The sequence below is a fragment of the Peromyscus eremicus genome, chromosome 17 (assembly GCF_949786415.1).
Source record: "Peromyscus eremicus chromosome 17, PerEre_H2_v1, whole genome shotgun sequence".
Taxonomy (NCBI): domain Eukaryota; kingdom Metazoa; phylum Chordata; class Mammalia; order Rodentia; family Cricetidae; genus Peromyscus; species Peromyscus eremicus.
In genome coordinates, this window is record NC_081433.1 from 8,236,241 (window position 1) to 8,260,257 (window position 24,017).

At 47.6% G+C, this 24,017-nt stretch overlaps 1 protein-coding gene across 3 annotated transcripts in view; it reads left to right on the forward strand.

Moving 5' to 3' along the window:
- The first annotated feature begins 12,793 nt into the window (after window positions 1–12,793).
- The window catches only part of Tfdp1 (transcription factor Dp-1), a 43,616-nt gene continuing 32,392 nt past the window's right edge, over window positions 12,794–24,017 (forward strand). The window contains exons 1-2 of one of the 3 annotated variants that reach the window (XM_059244505.1): window positions 12,794–12,843; window positions 13,657–13,731. In XM_059244505.1, coding sequence (XP_059100488.1) covers window positions 13,720–13,731 — 12 coding nt within the window. In that variant the 5' untranslated portion in view covers window positions 12,794–12,843; window positions 13,657–13,719. The other 2 variants (XM_059244506.1, XM_059244507.1) reach the window with 2 other exon arrangements.

The following is a 24,017-nucleotide window of genomic DNA, read 5'->3' on the forward strand; positions in this document are numbered from 1 at the left end:
TTCAGTCTCTCCAGGACTGTAACACAGGCCTGTGGCTGGATAATCTCGGGAACTGGAATTTAGTCTTTTAGTTTTGGATGCTGGGAAGCACAGGGTCAAGGGAAGGAAGGCTCCATCCCTCTGCCTCTGGGAGGGTGCCCTGGGGCTGTGTGCTGCAGAGGGGATTTCCAGGAGGGAAGAGTGGCAGAGGGAGAGTCCACTCCCAGGAGCTTGTTTATATCGTAATTAATCCATCTATGAGAGTGGGTCCTCCCTGATTTAAACTTTCCTGGACCCCAACACTGTATTGGGGATTAAGCCTGTTAACACCTGAATTTGGGGTACGGAAACATTCACACATAGTAGGTACTTTATTTTTCAATTGCATGTATTTTTTTTTAGTTGACAGTTGCAATTATGTATATATATATGTATACTGTGGAACATATGTATGTATATACATATATACACATATATATATGTATGCTGTTACTTTTAACAAGAATTTCCCCATAAATACTGGTTTTAAGGACAAATTGACTGTCATACTCCAAGGTAGAGAGACAGAATATTAGGTGTGATTATGTATTATGTATGCATATTATGGGTTATAGTAATATAAATGAAACCACTGAAGTCAGTTGGAATAGACTGTGTCTTCTCTAAATGGAGAACAATATAAACGGGCTTTTAGAAAATGGTGTTGCTCTTCTTTCTAAGCGGCACCAGCTTGCCGATTCCACCCCGCCCCCACCCCCACCCCAACCTGTGTGCTCTGGATAAAGGAGCATGCTGGTGCAGTGGCTGCTACATGTGACTAGAATGCTTTGTGACATCTGAAGGAGGCAAAGGTTGGTTGGTTGGCGAGACCGACTGAGAAGGGACAGTGTCAGGTCCAGAAGAGAGAACTCAAAGAGATCATGGTCACCGCCTTCCAAGAGCTTGGTCATCAGCGGCAGGGCATCAATGCTTCAGAATAAAATGATGCCATGGTATTTGCTGTGGCAAATGCTGCTCCTCCACTTGCAGGTGTGGAGGCACATGCGTCCAAGGTCCTGTGTCCCCAGAAGATGGGGTGGTGGTAGGAAGGACACTATGTCTGGTTTCCCTAGCTTCCACCAGCCCACGTCACCTTGGCATGCTCAACACTAGTCAAGACAGGGCTGCGTGGATTCAGAGCCGGAAATGTCTTCCTGTCACTCATTTGGGCGGGTCTTGAGTAACTAAGGGAATGGAGCTGACTCACTAGCCTTCTTGACATGGGTTCTAGAAAGGTCAAGGCTCTTGGAACAGTTGGAGACCCCACTAAGAAGGGGAAGGGGAAGAGAGATGTGTGTAGAAAGGCCTGGGAGGAGCTGACTTCAGCGTGGAATGTAGGAGAAAGAGGAAGATGGCTGTAGGCACACTCCTACTGTGGCTGTGGGGCCTGGTGATGATGACAGGACCCCTCCCAAAGGACTTCATGTTCTGGAGGAGAAGGGATGAGAGCTACGGCAGCTAGCCCCTCTAAGTAGGGAGGAGGACCCTGGCCTGGAGGGACAAACGCAAGGCACAGTGTTCAGGGATGTCTCCTGCCTGGCTGGACCGGGCGGAAAGAATACTGCTTTACACAGGGAGCAGGAAGGGGGAGACAGACCATTCACTGAAGGGGATTTACTGTGTAATGACGTCACAGAGAAGCAGGACAATGGGCACAGGATGTCCCAGCTGAACACAGGTAGCATCTGATTTAAAATTATCCTATCCTGATGGTGCTGAACTGGTGCTGGGAACTCTTTTTCCCAAAAAATTGGTTCTTGAAAGGTAGACTACAGGTACATTACAGAGTTAAGAGGTCAAAGATGTAGAAGTAAACTTGCCCAGAGCATGGCGGACAGACTGAAAAGGATGGGTTTCTGTGACCGGCAGGCAACCAAGCCAGTCTAGCCCCAAAGCTCTGGCTGTATCTCAGTCGGTGCTCACCAGCACCACAAAGAACTGGTTATGACCCTAAGGTTGTCAGTTTTCACCTTTGTTACTCATTTCAGCCAAGCGACCATTGGTCCTGAAAAGTGCAAGGGACCGAACTGTGGGAGCTGAAGCTCAGGGTTGGATGACAATTGCCTCCATTCTTGGGAGATTTCCAAACAGATACCTTTGGATAGGTTCCCCTGGCTACACACACACACACACACACACACACACACACACACACACACACACACATACACACATGCACATACACACACACATGCGCACACAGAGGAACAAGGTGATCTGGGAGTTCACCTGAGACTAGTTTCCAGCTCCTCATACCCTTTACACCTCTCACAATACAGTGAGCGCATAATATAAGAATTTCTTAATTTTTTTTTTGCTTGACATTTTGCTGCAGTAGTTTTTATCTGTGAGACTATAGAAACATGACCTCAACATTGCTGGCCATGATAGGTGTCAAGTAGAATAGCGATTTTCAGTTTTTCAAGCATGCATCTGACCCATTTATCAGATCTGAGATACATTCATGCTTGCTAGTTTGGATGGAATCTAATCTTGAGGTTTCATCTTGTAATCCCTTCCCCTTAGTGCCCCTGTTCTTGTCATCTGTACTTTCTCTGACCCATCTATCATGTAGACTGAATACACACAAAGAGGACTTGACTTCCTTTCAAAGACGGTTTGCAGTTTCTGCTAAAACCAAGCATACTTTGACCATCCAACCCAGCAGTTACCTGGCATTTACCCACGTGAACTGAGATGTGTGTCCACATAACAATCCGCACGTGGTGGTTTAGAGCAGATTTTCATAACTGTCAAAACTCAACCGAGAACCTTCAATGAATCAATAATCTGTGATGCATCCAGAGAGTGGAACAGTCATCACTAAAAAAAAAAAAAAATCAAAATCAAAAACAAAAACAGAATGATCAAGTAGTAGAAATACACAAGGGAACTTTAAGTGATGTTAAGTGAAGAAGCCATTTCAAAAATGTTGCATACTTTGCATATTGTCTCATTTCAACTATATGACATTCTGAAAAAGACAAAACTATTGGGACAGTAGAAAGGTCTGTGGGGCTCGGGGAAATGGTGTGTGAGGGTGGGCAGGGGGTTGACTGAACACAGAGGAATTTTAGGGCAGTGAATAGTTTTAATGAAACTGTTAAGTATGGCGTAGTGGTGGTTCCATGCTGGTGTGTGTTTGTCTAAACTCAGTATATAACAGCAAGATTAGAACCTGCCAGGCTTGGTGGTGCATATCTTTAATTCTGGCACTCGTGAAGCAGAGGAGGGAGATCTCTGTGAGTCTGAGGCCAGCCTGTCTACATCGCCAGTGCCTGGACAGCATACTGACACACCGTCTCAGAGAAAACCGCTACCCTCCACCACCAAAAAAGGAGGAGAACTTGATACAAACTATGAACTCTGGGTGATAATTACAGGTCGGAGTAGGCACTGATGGTGACAAATGTACATTCTGAGGCCACCTACTGGGAAGACACTGTTTCCATGGATGGATGGCCATAGGGTAGATGTTCTGAATCTGTCCTAAAAACAATGTGGGTTTGGGGATATAGCTTAGCAGTGTGCTTAGCGTGTTCAGGGTCCCAGATCCAATCACCAGCGCTGCCATTAGAAAAGCAAACAAACAAGGCATGTTATTGCTTTGAGATAGAGGTCTCCCTACGTTGCCAAAGCTGGCCTTGAACTCACCATTTTCCCACCTCACTCTCACCCACCTTGGATCAAAGGTATATAGAACCACACATAGCTCATAAAAAAACCAGATTGCCAAGTTATAGCAAAAAATGCTGAGACTTTTTGTTGAAATATCATGGAACCGTTAACATGGAACTTAACAGCATAGTCTCCAAATCCATCAATGTGGTTTGTATTTGTATTTTGATTTTTTTTAAATCAATGTTTTATATTTTTTAAATCTATGGAATTTTGCAAATCTGAATTCATTTCAATTAGATTTCTTTCATGTTATTATAAACTATATTTAAAATATATTTACAATAGATTACTGTTCTATAGAAATATAAGCTACTTTATTATTGATTGATTGATTGATTGATTTGCTACAGCGGAGTAGGAACCCAGGGCCTCATGTATGCTTGGCAAGTGCTCCACCACTGAGTTACACTCTGGCTCCATGAATGGATCTCGTATCACAGAAACTGCTAAACTTACTGATTAGCTGTAATAGACTTTTTGATTTCCCGCAGGTGCAATCATCTGAGAATAAATGTGTTTTCCTATTTGATATTGATGCCTTCCGATTTCTTTTTCTTATCCTTTCAAACGTTTTTGGTAGTCTATCCCCCACCACGTTGGTGTGGGTGTATGACGGATATGTATGAATGAGAGCGTGGCATGCCAGGGTGCTTATGTGGAGGTCAGAGGACAACTTTCAGGAATCTGTCGCTGTCTCTCTCTTATCGAGGCTAGCTTGCCTGTGAACTTCTGGGTGACACCTCCCACCCCCCCCACCCCCCCACCCCCGTCTCACTGCAGGAGTGTGGGATTACAGACCCAAGTCGCTGCATCTGGCTTTTGGAGTTCTGGGGACTGAACTCCGAGAGTCAGGCTTGTGCAAGGTAACATTTTTATCCACTAAGCCATGTTGCCCAATCCTTTTTCTTGTCTTAGCGCACTGTTTAGGACTTCCTGATTTATGCTGTAAAGAAGAGGTTGAATCATAAAATATCCACATTCTTTACATTCTCTCTCTTTCTCTCTCTCTCTTCCTCTCTCTCTCTCTCTTCCTCCTGCTCCCTCTCCCTTGCTTGTTTGTTTCTTGAGTCAGGGTTTCTCTGTGTAACAGCCCTGGCTTTCCTGGACCTCATTCTGTAGACCAGGCTGGCCTCGAACTCACAGAGATCCACCTGCTTCATGCCTCCCGAGTGCTGAGATTAAAGGCATGTGCCACCACTGCCTGGCTCAAATACTCACATTCTAAGAAATTACTATGCTTTATCTGAACCATTTGAAGATAAACTGTCAGTATCATGACACTGTACCTAATTTCGTCACCACACTCTTGTAAGTATGAGAATAATATTACCTGATAAAAATGCCATTATCATATCCTGGAACTCACTATGTAGATCAGGCTGGCCTCAAACTAAGAGACTCATCTGCTTCTGCCTCTCGGGTGCTGAGACTAAAGGCATGCACTATCACACTCAGCCGAAGCTTATCATTTTAAGTGTACAATTAACTAGTGTCAATTTACAATGTTGCATAAACATCACTATCATCTGTTCCTCAAACACTGTCATCATTGCGAACAGAAACTCTGCAATTACAAGGAGTGACTACACATTTCTTGCTACCAACAGTGCTAGTAGTGATTCTGAATTTACCTATGTTAGTAGACTCATACAGTATTTATCCTTTTGTGTCTGGCTTATTTTATAGTATAATGTTTTTAAGTTCCGACCATATGGTAGAACGTGTCAGAATCCCATTACTTTATATGGCTGAATATGTCTCTGTGTGCATATATCCCATTTTGTTTATCCCTTCATTTGTCAATGACAGGGCTATCTCTGTATATCTAGGATAAATTTCAAATGGTCATTATTTGATGAAAGACATGAATCTATATATTCCAAAGGCCCAAAGCTCAAGGAACTCTGTATAGCATAAACTCAGAGACCCACACCAATACACATAAACCCAAATAACAAAAGCAAATAAATAAATCATTAAGAGAGAAGTGAGTAGTCCCTTACTAGGAACCTCCATAGGCTTGGCATCTCATCAGAAACATAGAGAACAGAAAGCAGCAGGTTGGCACATTTCAAGTTCTGAAAGGAAAAAAAAGCAAGACTTGCCAATCAAGAGTTCTGTAGTTGGCAAAGCTGTTCTTCAAAAGCAAGGGATGTGGGAGCTGGAGAGACGGCCCATTGGTTAAGAGCACTTGTTGCTTTTCCAGAGAACTGGATAGCTCAGTGGCTCACAAATGTCTGTAACTCCAGCTCTAGGGGATTCCAGATCCTCTTCTGACCTCTGCAGGTCCCTGCACACATATACACAGGCATACATGTATACCCAGAAAACTTAAAAATAGGGGAGATGATAGGATGTTCTTCAGGTTAAAAATGAAAGTGCTGAGGGACTTTGTAGCTTGTTTGGTTGGTTGGTTGGTTGGTTGGTTGTTTTGGTCTTTCAAGACAAGCTTTCTCTGCATTTCCCTGGGTGGGCTGGAACTCAGAGATCCACCTGCCTCTGCCTCCTGAGTACTGGGATTAAAGACATGTACCACCACCTCCCAGCATGGCTTGGTCTTTTTCATTTAAAAAATTTATATGTATGGGTGTTTTGCCCATACATGTATCTCTGTATGTGCACCACATGAATGCCTGATGCTCACGATGGTCAGAAGAGGGCTTTGAATTCCCTGGAACTGGAGTTACAGATGGTTGTGAGCTAGCATACGGGTGCTAGGAATGGAACCTAGGTCCTCTGGAAAAGCAGCAGTACTTTTAACTAGCAAGGCATCTCTCTACCCTTATGTGGTTTGGTTTTTAATTTCATTTTTTTTTCTTTAGAGGTGGATAGACTGAAGCCCAGGTCAGCCTGGAGAACACTTTGTAGCCCAGGCTGGCCTTGAACTCACAGCAATCCTCTTGCCGTAAACTCTCAAATGTGCAAATTTCTGATGTGGCCCATCATCACACGTGGCTCCTATTCTTTTTCTCATAGAATTTAAAGAAGAAATGCGTGAAGTAAATATGAATTTGCTAGTGGGCAAAATATACAAATGTGTAAATAGTAAGCTCAACTAAAACACAGATCAGCAGAATGATAAAGAACAGATCCCAGGATTTACTGACTATAAAAGACTTAAGATCTGTGAACACACAGTGGCTGAGAATGAAAGAATGGGGAATGGTCAGTGCAAATAAGCCAAAGAAATTGAGAGTGGTTATACCATGTTAGGACAGACAGGCTTCATGTCAAAGAGGATGAGAGTGGTTATACCATGTTAGGACAGACAGACTTCATGTCAAAGAGGATGGGAGTGGTTATACCATGTTAGGACAGACAGACTTCATGTCAAAAATGGTCACAAAAGACATGATGTAAAAGGGCCAGTTGCTGTAAGAGCTGATTCACCTAGATAATATAACAATTATAAATATATAAGCACCAAACACCACAGCTCCCAGGTAGAGCAAATGGAGCAGACGGGAAAAGCACACAGCTTTAGAATAACAGTCCAAGTTTTCATTGCTTACTTCAATATTGAAAATAACAACTAGACTGCTGAACGAAGAAATCGACTGGACCTCCCAGTGGCTGTAAGGACAGTGCTGTTCTTAAATCACAGGGAATATCCTCCAGGGTAGGGCCAGGGGCCGGGTCCCTGTTAACATTTCTTATACTTTGTGATAGAAACAGCACCAATTGGCCAGTGAGCTCCAGAGATCTGCTTGTCTCTTCCCAAACCCTGGCCCAAGTTACAAATCTGTGCTACCGGGTATGGCAGTGTTTCTCAACCTGTGGGTCATGACCCATTGCAGGGGTGGGGGTGGGATGGGGGTGGGACCAAATGATCTTTCCACAGGGGTCACTTAAGACTATCCTGCATATCAAGTATGTACATTACGATTCATAACAATAGCAACATTACAGTTATGAAGTAGGAACGAAAATAATTTTATGGTTAGGGGGTCACCACAACACGAGGAACTGTAACAAAGGGTCGCAGCGTTAGGAAGGGTGAGAACCATTGATGTTATGGCTTTTTATATGGATGCTGGGGATCTGAACTCAGGCCATCATGCTTCTACAGCAAACATTTTACCCACTGAACTGTCTCCTTAGGCCCCATGATGGAAATTTTGATTGTCAATATGACTGGCTTAGGAAATGCCTAGGATATGAATAAAGCACACCTCTGGGAATGTGTAAGGGCATTTCCAGAGACCTGAGGGCTCTGACCGAGTCAGTGGGTTAATCCCTCAGTGAAGTCATAATATGATGGCATTATCGAGAGAAGGCGAAATGGGGCCTAGCGCCCGGGATCAGGTCACTGGAGACATGTCCTTTGGGCCAATCTCATCTCGACTCCTTCCTGTATCCCTGTTGTGTAACACGTTGTGAAGAAAACATCTACTCATCCCAGATAGAGAACCAAGCACAGGACAAAATGAGGCTCCCGCTAGAGCCCAACGTGGTGAGCCAGTGAGTTTTACTGGTGTTACTACAAGCATATGAGTGAGCAGAAATGCCCCTGTAGGGGACATGCAGGCCTTCGTGCTCACAGACACGCACCAGGGGGACCTGGAATGTTAAACACAAAGTTCCTTCCAGGGAAGGAAGGAATGCAAAACCTGTTTTACACCCAGAAGGCTGGAGTGGACATGTTTTCTAGCCTGATGACGTTTGCGCAATCTGCATGGCCAAAGACTTTCTGGCACCAGACCCTCCTCCAGACCCTTCTTGTAAACTGGTTTTTCTTAGTCCATCCATGGAACTCATCTTTGTGGAAGGTATCACATATAGTCAATCTACAGAGCCCATCTTTACAGAAGGTGTCGCACGTACCTTATGAAGAGTTCCATCATAGTTGTCTGCTCTGAGTTAGCTTGCTTTGTTTCTCAAAGAGATTTAGATGTGCTCTGTTGTGTACGTGGGATTGAGTTAATCTTCACAAGAAAAGTTTTCACCAAACTGTGCTGTGTTTAAATATGCCCAAATTAAACAACTCGGATTCAGACTTGGCTACTGAGTCGTGTCAAGCTCAACTGCCTCCTAGTCTCCCGTGGCTCCCGTCTCTGTGACCTGTGAAGATCGCAGAGATCCCCACATGACCCAAAGACAGCTGCATCACCAAAACCCACCCCAGAGACGACTCGTGGAAACTGGAAACCTAGAGCTGTTCGCACAACTTGCAGGCATCTCAACGGTTGAAATGTGTAGCTCAGTTGGTCATAGTCTTTTCCAGACCGCTGGGCTTGTCTGGTTGTCTCTCGGCAGTCCCCACTGCTTACGTAAGCTTGGGGAGGGAGGCTCCTAGTGCATCTGGTATCAGGGACTTCTGGAAGCTCTGGAGTTGTTTACTTCCTGACTTTTTTTTTTTTTTTTGAATGTGTGTGTTTTTGCCTGCATGTATGTATGTGCACCACATATATGTCTGGTGCCTAGAGGCGAGTAGAGGGTTCCAGAGCTCCTGGACCTGGAATTACAGATGGTCATAAACTGTCGTGCGGGTGCTAGGAACGAGATCCCAGTCCTCTGCAAGAACAGCAAGTGCTTTTAGCTGTGGAGCCATCTCTCCAGCCTCTACTTCCTGAGTCTTAAGGAGCCTCCCTCAGAACATTAGGAATCCTCCCCACAGGATGGAAATGGTATACAACAACCCAGTTTCAATCGCTGCTTCCCAAGGGGGTGAAGAACAGCTCTCCTCAGCTACATTCTTCTTCCACCATAATAGTCCCCCCCCCCCCCCCCCCCCCGAGACAGGGTTTCCCTGTGTAGTTTTGGTGCTTGTCCTGGATCTTGCTCTGTAGACCAGGCTGGCCTCGAACTCACAGAGATTTGCCTGGCTCTGCCTCTGGAGTGCTGGGATTAAGGTGTGCGCCACCACCGCCCGCCACCATGATATTCCGTTTGGGGTCAGATGACCATGAAACCATGCGTCAAAATACATCTTTCCTCCCTTAAGTGAATTCTCTCCGGCATTTCTGTCTCAGTGAAGACGGCAGGAAATAAGGTGCATATTGGAGAGTACATCTTACTGGAAGTCCGTTTGTTGTAGTGCTTCCTGGCTACTCATCACCCAAGAAACAGGTCTGTCTGTCACAAATTATAAGCAAAACTCGGGAAACCAATCCGCCGTGACACTTCCCCCAAACCACCCATTCTATGCATTCTCTGGCTCCACTGTTCAACCTGGTCACCCCTGGTTTCCGACTCCTGTCAATTTGGCTCCCAGAATGCGATGAGGACCCTCTGCAGCCTACCGCGAACTGAGTTAATGGCTCTCCGAAACAATCCACGGTGAAGGCGGTAGTCACGTAAAGTTACTCGGCCGAGTTAAGAAATCTGCCCCTGTTAAATACACATGGGAGGCAGGTGCCACTCACTTCCCATGGTCGAGACCAGGATGGTGGCTTTCTTTTGTTTTCCTGTTACCTGGGGGAGGGGAGGGGAACTAGAGAATCTAGAGAATCGGAGGACTCCTGGCCGTCTGAAGGCTTCCATGCATGATTTCAATCCTGGCACGCAGAACCAATGTTAATTAAATGCTTGACAGCTTAAGGAGGTGGGGCTTAGCCAAAGTGGCAGGAGCAGGTGTAGTCAGCATAAAGGTGGTTAATTGTAAAGCCATGCAAAATAGGGGTGTCCAGTAATAATATGTTGCATATTTCTGAGGGAGGCCTTTGGTCTGTGCTCCTCAAAGCTCTTCATAGATGTTAATTAGCCCAGCACTTGGTACAGCTCTGACCTCTATATTACTAATCAGCTGGCTGGGTCATTCTGCTTTACCCAGATACACATGATCAGGCAAGGAGACGATTCCCTAGTGCTAGTAATCCCAGCCCTTACATGCCCGACGTTTATGGGATGGCTGGCAGATCCAGAGGCTCACAACTCTGTTCCCTGAGAGCCGAGGGCCTGTTGCTCCAGGCTCTAGAAGCGAGCTTATGGCTCGAGCTACCAAAGTTGGAGGCTTAGATTACTCTGGGCTTTAACTACCAGCTGCCACGACACTTGGCAGCTACCAGAATCCTTAGCTTCCATCAGCAGCCATTAGTGTCTGCCAGTGCTGCAGCTCGGCATGGGTGCTGCGTGCTGGGAACTGATTATTGTTGGAGCCTTCAAGCCTAGAGTAAGACTGTTACCCCTTAACGCTTGGCAACTCCCTGGAACTCTTCTAGCGACTGGTACCCCGTTTCTCTTCTCTGCCTCATCAGGGCCTTCTACATTGTGGCTCTTCACCTTCTGGTGAGGTCTTCCGGTTTCTGCTGCGTCTTGCCTCAGAACTCGCTCTGGAACTTTTCAGAGTCCCCCTTGCGGCTGTCACTGCTCCGCAGATGCCTTTGTCATTTCTTCATATTACCAGTCTACCTTGTAAAATAATAATAATAATAATAATAATAATAATAATAATAATAATAATAAAGTGTACAATCACTCGAGAGAAGCTTTCACTGGACAAAAGACTCACCCAGCTTACTGAAAAAGTGAGCCAAACATCTTGTTTATATAGTTAGGAATTGGTTGTGGCAAGGATGTTTGCACCCATCACAGTCCTTCTGCTGGGCCACTAGAGGGAATACCCTCCCACCTCCCCACCCTCCAACCCCTGTGTCCTGGGTGAAAATGGTTACTGGAGCTTACCAAAGCTTGTGATGGCTGGCAAAATGTCTGGTGAGAGCTGTTGAAATAGTCATGTCTTGGATGTTGCCTCTGGAATCACGGTTCTGCTTAGCAAGGAGCAGCTTCCTTAAAGCATGGAAGGAGTGTTCGCAACAGGACAGCAGCCATGACAGTCCAGTCGGATGCTAAAGAAGGGCTGTGGGACTGAGTCCTGGGACCCAGGCAGCTAGGCAACAGAGAAGGACGTGTCAGTCCAGGAGTCGAATTGGCCTGGCCCCCAACATATTAGCTTATTTAAAGGAAACATGAACATTTAAAGGGTGCTTACACTAACATCCGTCACTGGCATGAACAGTTCTCTGATAGTGTTTAACAGCGCTCTGCTCTTCAGTCGCATATTCTTGGGGAAAGTAGGGCCGTTCTGTCTGAACCATTTGGACTCATTTGGGGGCCCTGGCTACGTATTCTCTTCCCAGGCTCTCCAACTTTAGTCCTAAAGGAGTGGTCTCCAAGATGGACTGAGTCTTCAGGGCTCAGGGTCTACCAGACCCCTCCCGGGACGGAGTGGATGGATTCTGAAGTGAAAGGAGCAAACAAGCTGTCTTTCAGGCTGCTTCCTGCCCTGAATCATTGACAACCCAGTTCAGGCCATGTGGCTGTGGAGGTCAATAGTTGAGCAGTAGCAGGGATCCCCATGTGTCTGCAGTGTCCGGTATGTGTATGCATCCCAACAGTCTTCACTTTATTCTGTGTAAATAAATGTACAAGACTCCTCGCCCTGGGGTGCACATACAGGTACTTTAAGGCACTCCACAACTCACCTTTTTCCTCATGTGCACATAGCTGGCCCTTCTGTTTGTATACACACACACACATACACACGCATGTTTTCTGTGCGCAGACATTAAACACAGGTATACATATTTGTATGCACAGAGGGTTGTCTGTATATATATTCAGGCGTGCACACACGACTCATACTCCATGCATACATACATGTATACAGCTATACTATATACACAGGTGTGCCCACATGTGGCCCTTCTACGTGTACATGCAGCTAGGGCACACACCACAGATCTTTCTCTGTTGGCACGCGCTCACAAGCACGCGCGCGCGCGCGCGCGCACACACACACACACACACACACACACACACACACACACACACACAGAGGCAGACACGTGGCCCTCTATTCCCTGCGCATGCACACAGACGTGCATACAGTTGGCCCTCGGTGTACACACAGAGCGCGCACACACGTGGCCTCCATGCGCACATCTAGGCGCGCGCAGCGCTTTTCAGTGCGGGCGGTCTCCAGCCGAGTCCCGCCACACGCGCACGCGCGCACAGGCCCCTCCCCTATCCCAGGGCGGGTAGCACGGGCGAGAGGCGCGGGAGATGAGCGGCGGGAGGAGGAGGAGGAGGAGGAGGGCGCCGAAGGCGCGAAAAGGCGCGCAGGCGCGCTGCGCCGAGCGGGCCCGCCGCCGCCCACGTCACCGCGCCGCGCGCACGTCACGCCGGCCCGACGCTCGGCCCAGGGTGAGCCCGCGTCCCGGCGCCGCTGGCTCAGGGCAGGGACCGCCAGGGCCGGACCTCCGGGCCGGCGCCCCCGCGCCCCCGTCGTCCGCCCCGCGCGCCCCGCCGGCCAGCCAGGTGTGGCGGGGGCGCCGGCCGGCCGCGGCGGGAGGGCGCGGGCTGGGCGCGCGGCCCCGTTCCCGCCCCAGCCCGGTTCCCGCGTCCGGCTGCATCCCGCCCGCCGCTCAGCCTCAGCCCGGAGTCAGCCTCGAAGCGGCGTGGCGTGGGCGGCGGGCAGGGGTCCTGGCCACCCTCCGGCTTTCTCCGCGCCAGCGCGCAGGGCTGGTGGCCGGGCCTAGTGACAGGTGGGGCGGGCGGGCGGGCGGGCGGCCGGGAGCCCACCTGTCAGAGTGGTCGGCGGCATCTTGGGGTCTCGGCAGCCCGAGGGCCTGCTCCGGCCCGGGCGGAGCCACGCAGTGTCGTGTGCCCAAGTGGGGGGCCTTGTGCCTCGGTGGGGCCTGTGGTCAGACGGGGCCCGCGCGCCCAGGTGGGGTGAGCCTGACGGCTGCGCCTCGCTCTGCAAAGGGTCGGGGTCTGGCCCCGCTGCGAGTGGGAGCTGCTGGTGGCCGCAGGGAGCATTTCCATTTGGAGAGGTGACTTAGAATCCCCGTGTGGGACCTGCTTGGCTAGCTCTCCTGTCGGGATTGTGCAAGAAAGGCCCCTGCTGCCTGGAGGCCCTGCCTCGTGCTGGTGGGGAGATGTTTCCTTTGAAATGCGATGTCTGCTAAACTTCTTTTTTCATTCTCACTCATTAATTGTCTCCTTCCCTTTTACCAGATCAGTCCGGTTTCTTCTGTGGAGGGTACGCAGTTACAGCCTTGATTTCCTGGATCTGGTAACATGGCAAAAGATGTAAGTATGGTTGCTTCGTGCTGCAGACATGTTAGCCTGGTGTGGTTGCAGTTTTCTCTGTTTCAGAGTGGCCGTACGTGCACGGCCGTGGTTCGTTTTTACACGCAGGAACTGGGGTGGAGGTGAGGGATGGAGAGCCAGTAGGTGGATGCCTCCCCCTGCACCAGTGAGCTCTGTCACCTGAAGCCTGACACGTTGTTTGTGGTTGGATGATACTGTCTTGATTTTCCCTTCATCTAGCTAGACTGTTTAAATAAATAAATAAATAAAATGAATACAACTCTCAGTTAAAATGAATGTGTGAAGGGGTGGTTGTGTGTTAGTGGGTTTCCATACAGGAGAGCTGTCAACATGGAACTTACACAGTACTTCGTTTTTTTTCTAGTATGGAGGGCCATAATTCAGCTTTGATGGATTGAATATCAACTACTTGTTTGGGCACATTTTTTTCAGAAAGATGCCATTTGGTGATTAATGACACACGGTGGAAATGCTGGCTGGTTTAGCTTTATATTTATCGTGAAGTTACTGGATATTTTGAATAACTTCTTTTTTTTTGAAACAGGTATGGAGAGTTAGGCTCTTAGTCTGAAAAATACAGTCTGTAGTGTTGGTCACATACATCTTTGCAATATCATTTTAACTCCTTCCAGCACGAATTGTCTCCTTTTCAACGTTTCTCAGCATTCACTGCTCTGTGACTATTAGATTTCTGACTTTTTCCACACAACCTCAGAAATACAGGCGGACATGCTGCGTCAGCTAGAGTTGTGTCCAGGTGTAGTGGAGCAGCATCTGGGGTGGGGCCAGGTACAGGGGCTGAGTCCTGTCCACTGACTCGAGGCCCTCAGTCAGCTGTGCTTAGTGAATGACCCACATGGGTCAGACGGTGCCTCTCTCCCTGTCACCAAGCACTGGGCCTGCTCTTGGGAGTCACGTCACACCCTGGGAGACCTTGCAGAGGTCACCTGAAATCACAACTGTGTATGGTGTTGGTTCGATTGTGTTGTGTCCAGTTGTGTGTCTACACCCATGCCCCGACTCTCCTCCGTATGTATGCCCTGACACAAGACACGCTGCTCAGCACATGCCCACAGAGTAACCAGGTTTGGTAAATGGTTTGTAAATGGGGTACTGGCCCCCGTGCCTTTGTGAGGCCGTGTTACTGGCACAGTATAATTTCAGGGAGCACTACGTGTTTAGTGAGTCAGCGTGCTCGGAGTCTTGTCCTCTTAGATTTGCATTATTCACTCCCCTTTCCATGTGCTGTGTCCCTGGGGAAGGGGGGCGGGCGGTTCACTCTGATGACAGGTGGTCAGGATCTCCCATCACACCGAGAGTGTGAGGCCAGCTGGTTTGGGGTTCTCCATTGTGGTGTGGCTGGGCTGGTGCTGAAGCTGAGTCCCACCACACGTACTCACAGGCCACAAGTACCCAGGCAGAGGTGAAGTGGCCCTCTCTGTTTTCAGGCTAGAAGCAGAGGTTGTGGACAGTCAAGGGGTGGGCCTTTTCTGTAGCTAACCATGTTTTTATGTAGGATGTGATGTTTGCATTTCCTAAAGGGACTTTGTAGCCTGTGCTGAAGGAAAAGGAAGAGGCACCACTGAAGTTTTCTAAGCACTTGATGCTTAGGATGAAATCTAGTTATACAGTATAGCCAGTAGATCCGACACCCGGGAGAGTGGAGTTCTAGGTCATTATGGAAGAGGACCAGGAAGGGTAGAGAGAAGACAGAAATAGCTTAGGGGTTTCTGCTCCAGCAGATGCCCAGGCCAATGAGCAGGTGAGTCGGTCCCCTATGAACTGCAAGCAGTTACCAATGAACAGGACGGGGATGGCAGGAGCTGATTATGTTGACTTGGCAAAGGATTTCTTCCATGAAGGACAAGAAAGCTGATCAGGGAAGGTATGGGAGTGGGCCGGAGAGTAAGGAGTGATGGTGGATGGGATGGTGAGTGCCTGCAGGTACTCTGGGATGCCCACCTCCCTGTGGAAAGCTTGTGTGTAGAATGAGCCTTGATGACCCTGCTGTAGAGGCTGGTGAGGCCTGGTAAGGGGGCTATGTCTTAGAATGTGAATGTCTTCTCCCAAGGTCAGCCTAATGCTGCCTGGGGAGTTGTGCTTCTTACTGGGAAGACTGCATTCTTAGACTTGCCAATCAGAAAATTTCACCCTCATAGACATGCCCCAAGGAGTGTTTCCTAGGTGATTATAAATTCGGTCATATCAACAATGCAGATTAATTATCACAAGTCCAACCTGACACCAAACACATTTTAAATCTGAGTGTTCCATCCCTGGACCTTAGAGGCTCATCTCCTAAGGCAAGATGGTTTTATAGTTCATCGACATGAGCCTCAAATCTTAACATTTCTAATATTCTTCAAAACCCTAAAAACCAAAAACCCTGGCTGTTGAGATGGCTCACTCGCTTGCCAGACCTGACTGCTTGAGTTTGTCCCTAGGACCTGCATGATGGGAAGAGAGAACTGACTCCCACAAGTTGTCCTCTGATTGCTACGTATCCTCTGCATACTCCAGTAGTACAAGGCCCAAAATTGTGGAGGGCAAACACCAAACCGTGCAACTCCATGCCTGCTATCTTGGGCTTGTGATGCAATCCCCTGGGCTGTGGCAGATGTGGGTAGCCTTGCCCCCTTAGTACCACTGCCTGTAGCACCTGAGGCTTCTTTCTAGGGTCTGCTCTGGCCTGTGCTTGCAGCTTCCCTTGGCAGATGTTCCTTGGTCTGGTCCTGATAGATCCTGTGTCTTGAGATCTCCATTGCAACTGAGGCTTTACCTTTCCGGCTTCATTCAGTGGCCTCTTGGCCTCTTCGCAAGGACTTCAACCCTGTCCCCTCTTGCATGCCTGCAAAAACCATCCTGCGGACAGTGTCAAGTTCCGCTGCCAGCTTGAGGTAGATGGCCCCTTCCACTAGGGCTAGAGTGACCTTCTGTGTCTTACCAGCTAAACTTGGGAAAATACTTCCCTAAGATGTTGTTTTCATTTGATGGCATTCTCAGTCCAAGCTCTTTGAAATAAGTTTCCATTTTCTTAAAAAAAAAAAAAACAACCAAAAACACTATTATTATTGTGTGTGTGAGTACACGCATGCCATGTTGTGCATAGATACCAGGATATAGATAAATTTGTAGAATTATTTCTCTCCTTGCCTCTTTATGTGGGTTCCAGGGACTGAACTCAGGTTGCCAGACTTGCTCTTCCTTCTGAACCATCTTGCCATTTGGAGTTGGCCTTTTTACCAGTTGGACCTTTCTGTGAGTGAGTCTTGCCCTAAGGATGCTTTTCCTATTTTCTCAGTGCAGAGTGTGAGGTTTCCCCTCAGTTACAGATGTTTTGTCCACATCTTCCTGGCCCTCTATCTTCATGCTTCTCACCGCCTGACTAAGAGCAGTCAGCAGTGACCGTGCGGCAGCCCGGATGCCATGCTGTCTTGAAATCTACTCCACCAGACAATTTAGCCCATTACTTTTGAATTTGGCCTCCGATGTTAAGGGCATGACCAGATTATTTGCCAGAACGTAACATAGGTGGCCTCTAGCTCAGCTCCCAATAGAATCCTTGTTCGTTCCCCTCTGAGACTTCATGAGCCTGGCCTTCAGTGGCCACATTTCTGTTGACATGCTGGTCTTTTCGAATGCCCACCCGAATGGCCTAGTAAGTTTTGCTTATAGCATTCCAGACATTCTTTACACCATAGGCCTGCAAGTCGTGGACCAGGTTTGTCATAGCAATGGCCTGTTCCTCCATATCAGTTTTCCATATTAGTTACTTTTCTATCATTGTGACAAACGCAACTTAAACGAAGGTTTATTTGGCCTATAGTTTGAAGGGACCATCATGGCAGTGAAAGTGTGCGGGAGGGTGCTAAGGCAGCTGGTCACGTGTCCATGGTCAGAAAGCAGGAAGATGGATGCAGGTGCCAGCCGCTTGCCTTCTTATACCTTTTACTTAATGTGAGGCCCCAATCCATGGGATGGTGCCGCTCTCATTCAGGGTGGGTCCTCAAGTGAAACCTCCCTGGAAATAGATACCCAGAGGAGTACTCCTACGCCATTCCAAATCCAGTCAACCTAACGATGAAGATGAACCATCACAGTCGTCCTGTAGAGACATCTCATTCTAGGCTTGTTTTCATACAACTATGAAGTTTTGTCTTTTTAGTGATTGTTTGACATGTAGCATTGTACACAGTTGCTACTGAAGAGGTGAATTAATATGGGAAGTAAACTACAATGTAGTTCAGACCAGTGGTAGCTGCCACAGCCTTTATCCACAGGCAGAGAGCTGCTTTTTGGAGAACAAATCCACTTGGTTCATTTTCCTGTGTGTACTGTCCCTAGAATATCCAGTTCTGACTTTGTGGATGGATAGAGACAAAGACACTTGGGTGTTGCAATCTCCCAGATTTCAAGTGTCCAGGCTCTTGATAGCGAAGAGAGCTGGTGTTGGGGTGGATAGGGCCAGGTTTTAGCCGCTCAGGCCGGAGTGCAGAGGTTGTTGAGGAGGGCCTGTTGGCGTTAGCATTCTGGGAAGAGGAGGTTGGTATATGGAGGTGGAAGAGCACCTGGCCCTCTTGCTGTGAACATGTACATTGCTGGGGGTTCTGTGGCTTTCAGGATCAGCCTTAAATGGTTACAAATCCATTGTGACCCTGAGGACAAATCTTGGAGGGTGATTGTGAGGTGTGTGTGCACACCTGTACACATGTAGTGTCTTTGAGTTGTCAGATTTGTTCCAGAAAGACAGGAGACCACTGTGGGTGTTATCAGGCTATTGGAAAGCACCCATTTTAACTTTCCCTCTCCAGCATAGACTTCAGCAACAATTTTTTTTGTTTTTGTTTTTCGAGACAGGTTTCTCTGTGTAGCATTGGAGCCTGTCCTGGAACTCGCTCTGTAGCCCAGGCTGGCCTCGAACTCACAGAGATCTGCCTGGCTCTGCCTCCCGAGTGCTGGGATTAAAGGCGTGCGCCACCACCGCCTGGCAACAAAAGTTGCAAAACTTGCTTAACCTGATATAATAGAAATAATAAATTTTATCTTGTCAAAAAATTTTAGAAATGAGCTGGGCATGTTGACATATATCTTTAATTCCAGCACCTGGAAAACATAGGCAGGCAGATCCCTGTGAGTTCAAGGCCAGCCTGTTCTCCATATCGAGTTCTAGGTCAATAGGGCTACATAGAGGGACTCTTGTCTCAAAAAATAGAAATAATTTAGAAATTAATATTTTCCTCTTTTTTTTGAATCTCCCACTTTTTTTTGCATCTGTTTATAAACCTAAGGAGAACATACTTTGGATTTAAAACATAAAAAAAATGATGTGTGCATGTGAGTATGTGTGTGCATGTGTGAGTGTGTATACCATGTCATACATGTAGAGATCAGAGGGCAACTTTCAGGAAGTAGTTCTCTGTCCAACCATGTGGGTCCTAGTATTGAACTCGGGCCACTAGTCTTGGTGACAGGTACCTTTACCCACGGAGCCATCTCACCAGCCCCATACCTTGAGTTTTAACATCAAATACTGATGATTTGTAGGGAGTTGGGTTTTTGTTTTGTTTTGTTTCCTTTTTACAAGTCTGGAGGTTGAATCTAGTGCTTTGCTGATGCTAGATTCTGTCGCTGAGCTACATCGACAGCCCTCTTTTCATTCTGTTTGAGGCGTAGTCTAAGTAAGTTGCCCTTCCTGTCCTTGAATTCATTCTGTAGTCTCTCTGGCCTTGAACTCACAATCCTTCTGTTTCAGCCTGAGTACTGGGATTACAGGCCTGTTACGATGCCTGGCTATAGTTGTTCTTTGGCGTGACCCTCAAGATTTTCTGAGGCTGGAGCTGGAGAGATGTCTTTGTGGTTAAGACTACTTGCTGCTCTTGCAGAGGACCTGGGTTTAATTCTCAGCAACCACATAGTAGCTCACAATCATCTGTTAACTCCAGGTCTAGGGGTCTGACACCTTCTGACCTCCAAAGGCACCACACATGCATGTGGTGCACATATACATGCAGGCAAAACACTCATACATAAAAATAAATAAATACATCTTTCTTTCTCTTTTGAGACAGGGTCTCTCTCTCTCTAGCTCTGGCTGTCCTAGAACTCGCTATGTAGACCAGGCTGGCCTTGAACTCAAATCCTTCTGCCTTTGCCTCCCAAGTGCTGGGTTTAAAGGTGTGGGCCACAACACCCAGCACAAAAATAAATCTTAAAAAAAAAACAAAACAAAATGGTTCTCGAAGGCCTAGGTTCACTCTATGATGTAGGGTGGTGGCCCATCAAACCATTTGAGCTGCTGTGTCACTTCTGAGTCCTTGGAGGTCTTATTTGTAGACTCTGTTGTTTGTTTTGCCTTTTAAGTGTTGTGGGGGGAACCCTAGGCTCAACCTCCAGTGTTGTGTGGGGGCAGTTTTTGTTTTTCAGCGGTTTTTTGTTTATTTTTTTATTTTTGGTATTAAGTATTGAAATCAGGGTCTCATGCATGCTGGGAATGCGTGCTGTAACTCTGAGCAGCTCTCTCAGCCCCTGGGATTTGAATTAAGATATCTTACTGTGCATGGAAGAAGACAGGAAGGGAGAAACTGGGAGTTACTCTTTAGTCTCTGCATATGTCTTCGTGCCTGAGTTTGGGGTCAGCTTTAAAGTCACACCTATCTCTGGTCCAGTTACTGAAGATGATACTGATTTGGATCTTTCAGCAGCCTTGCTATTCTTACTTCAGTCACTTGTTGGAAACAGTGTGGCCTAGAAGACAGACATTTGCCTCAACATCAGTCGCATAGATGGCCCCAGTGCCAATGCTTATAGGTTGGTTGACTCCCTCCATCTGTGGTACTTGGTGTATTCCTCCATGCAGAGCCCCAGCCTGCAGGTGTGGGACTGAAGTCTTGAGTTCTGCATCTCCAGGGTGCTGCTTTCAGAATGCAGGGCATGCCTGTTTTAGGAAAGTGCCAGGGACCGAGGCAGCTGTTGTAGTTGGGCAAGAAAGTGAAGTTCTGTGCTGTGGGGCAGCCACTTCCTGCTCAGTGAAGCCCCACCTGCCCTAACTATTCCTGTGGTAATTGCTCTCTGTGTCCTAGTCATCCACCGTTGGTAGTACTTCATTCTCCCTTTCCAGAGCTGCCCTGTGACACCAGCAAGTGGGACATAACAAACCTGGACAGTTAACTACCCGGCAGCTCTCCCAGGTAGTTGTGCGTTTGGGTCTGTTGTGTAATGAAGTATCATTTGGTGTCTTCTGGCAGGAGTTAGGAGCCTGCAGGAAATTGCTTGATTTGAGGCTCTCGCAGAGTCTGTGGCCTATCTGCCTCTCTAGGAAGACACCCTGAATGCACATAATCTTGTCAGGAAGGGCCGAGGCTGGGAGGGAGCCCTGAACCCAGCTATACACGGGCAGCAGAACTGAAGGTGATTCGGGACATTGGGCTTGGTGGGCCTGAGGGAGAAAGAAGACGTGAACACTGCTGTCCTACAGGTGAGCACTACAGTGCTGAAGGGGGCCATGTCCTGCCAAAGAAACTGACCGGGGTCTCCTGATCTGGCGTTGGGTCTGCGGGTGGGAGAGAAGGTGGCAGAGACATGCTTGTGAGGGATGGTGCCTGGCTGTTCCCACCACCCCCTACATGATGTTTTTCTTTGGTAGAACTAGGAATTGAATCCAGGACCTCAGACATGCTGGTCAAGTGCTCTTATCACTGAACTATAGCTCCAGCCCTGACTGTTTTCAAGGGCCGTCCTTTGTACATTGCTGACCACTCCTCTTGTCCCTGATCCTGGCATCCTCTGCATCTTAACCTCCTTCAGAATGCATGTGTGGCTCCTGCTCTTGATATGCCAGCCCATTCCTCTCCCTTCTCCAGACTCTGGAAAGTTCAAATCTTCACAAATACTTTTTGAGTTTATCTTCTATCTGTCAGCTAATCTTCACTGAAAGGTTTTAGATTCTTCCCTGAGAACATGGATTTTTGCTGCCCATTTGGGGTGAGAACTGCCTTGGGCGTTTCCTCAGAGCCCTCCAAGTCTTTCTGGCTTGTCCAGTTCTTACTACTCACTGGACATGCTGACTTGCTCTCTCTAAACCTACACCCCCATCCCAACCCCCCTACTCCGGACATTTCTGCCTTCTTTCTAGGAGGTGAGCCTCTGTTTCCATGGACCCTGTGGTCACCAGTGGATGGCTTAGCTTCTTCCTCGTGTATCCACACCCTACCAGATCTTGCTATGCTGGGAGTCCTGCCCTTCCTTAGGAAGAGAAACAGCCTAAGTGTTTCATCCACTTATTCAGCATTCAGATGGTACAAGAAGGGATCGGAAAGGCCAGTCAGTGCTGGGGCATCCGGAGTCGTTGCCGAGGTTGTTACGGTATCAATGCCAGCCGTGTGGGTTTTTTTTTTTAATGCTTTTTACAAAGATTTTTATGTGTATGAGTGCTTTGCTTGCATGTATGTATGTACACCATGTGCACACCTGGTGCCTGTGTAGACCAGAAGAGGTCGTTGGATGCCCTTGTGGGTGCTGGGAACCAAATGGCGGTCGGTCCTCTGCAAGAGCAGCAGGTGATGCTGCAGCCCTTCCCCGGGCTGTGTGTGGCCAACCCCAGAGGTGTGTGCAGATACGCCTGTGGTGTGCGGTTTGACCCCAGTGCTCTCACACTTTGTTCTTGCTGTGCTATCCAGCATTTTGACCTGGGCTTTTTCATGGCAGCAAATATAAACAGGTGGTTAATACTCTCTGGAACTTACTTTATTTCTGTTTTGTTTTTGAGATAGGGTCTTGTTATGGAGGTTTGAGCTCAGGGTTCACCTGTCTCACTTCCCTGATGCCCTGATTCTGAGATTACCAATGTGTACTCTCACTATTGGCTCTAATAGTGCGTGTGTACACCTATGTGTTTGTGTCCTTATGAACATTTGTGCACATGTGTGTAGAGGTCACCCTTGGGTGTTTGTCAGGTGGCATCTCCCTTGTCTTTTGAGGTGAAGACTCACTGGCCTGGAGTTTATTGTTTAGAGTAGGGGTCCACCTGCATGCTTCCTCGGTGCTGAGATTTTGTACCTGTCTTTTTTGTGGGTTCTGGGGCTTGAACTGAGGTCCTCATGCTTCTGTGCAAGCACTACTGAATGAGCTGTCTTTCTAGCCTTCTCCAAGTGGTTTAAAACTGCTTACAGATACACAGAAGTTGAGAGATTGTGCTGGTGGCCTATATCCCTGTTGTCTTGTCTTAGAGTAGCCATCAAGTAGCTGTATGTTTTGGGATAACTCTTTAAAATATCCAAGGCATGCATGGCTCAAATGTGGCCAAGTGTGGCTTGGTGGAAACTACTTGGGTTCCATTATCTTACCCTATCCCCCCACAAAAAAAACCTGGCAATACAACCCAAGGCAGTTAGCAGCCGTTCATTATCATCACATGGCAGCTCTGGGACTCCCCATGGTTTCCCAAGTTTGACATTTAGATGGGTCTATATCTACATCATTTTCCCCAACTGCCTGTTCTTTGTAGATGTCCTTGTTGACTCCACTCTCACTGGGCTGTTGGTTTCTCCTGTTCTAGAACCTTCTCCCAAAGGTGATAGAGCTGGGAAGGTATTGAATGAGGTTATGAGGCATGGGCTCATCTTTCTGAATGGGTTCCATAGCTAGGCCCAGCCACAAGGCAGAGTCTGCACACCTGACCCAGGTCCTGACCCCAGAATGTGAACAAGCGCTTGCTCCTAGGATGGCCATGGTCATCTGCCATGGGGGTGACACAAACGTTGTCTGCTGTAGTGTGCCTTGATTTAAGCAAGACTTGATAGATGTCCTTGTAGAATGGGGCTTGACTTCCTGTGGATTCTTGGAAGCAGCATTTCCAGGTTAAGGATCAAGGGTGGAGAGAGGGGACGGTCAGGGGCACACCAGTTCATCGTTGGGGGCCTGCAGAATTCCTCCAGTGATGGTGAGGAGGATGGATTGTCTGCATTTTCCCATCAGATATCTGCCTTTTACTCAGTTATGGTTCTTGTTTGTGAACAGGGTTTGCCTGTTGTTTGAATCAAGTTGGTCTTTATTTTTGAGCTTCTGACCTCCATGGTTGTTTTGGTTTTGATTGTAGAGTCCTTGCATGTAGTCTGATTGTATGTGATTAGCTCTTTTTAGAAATTGCTGCTATTAATGACTTCCCCTCATGTTTTTACTGATTATGTTGTTTGTAAAAGTATTTTGTCTGAGTAAAATGTGCTATGAAAGGCAGCTCTGATTCTTTTTTGTTTTTGTTTTTGTTTTGT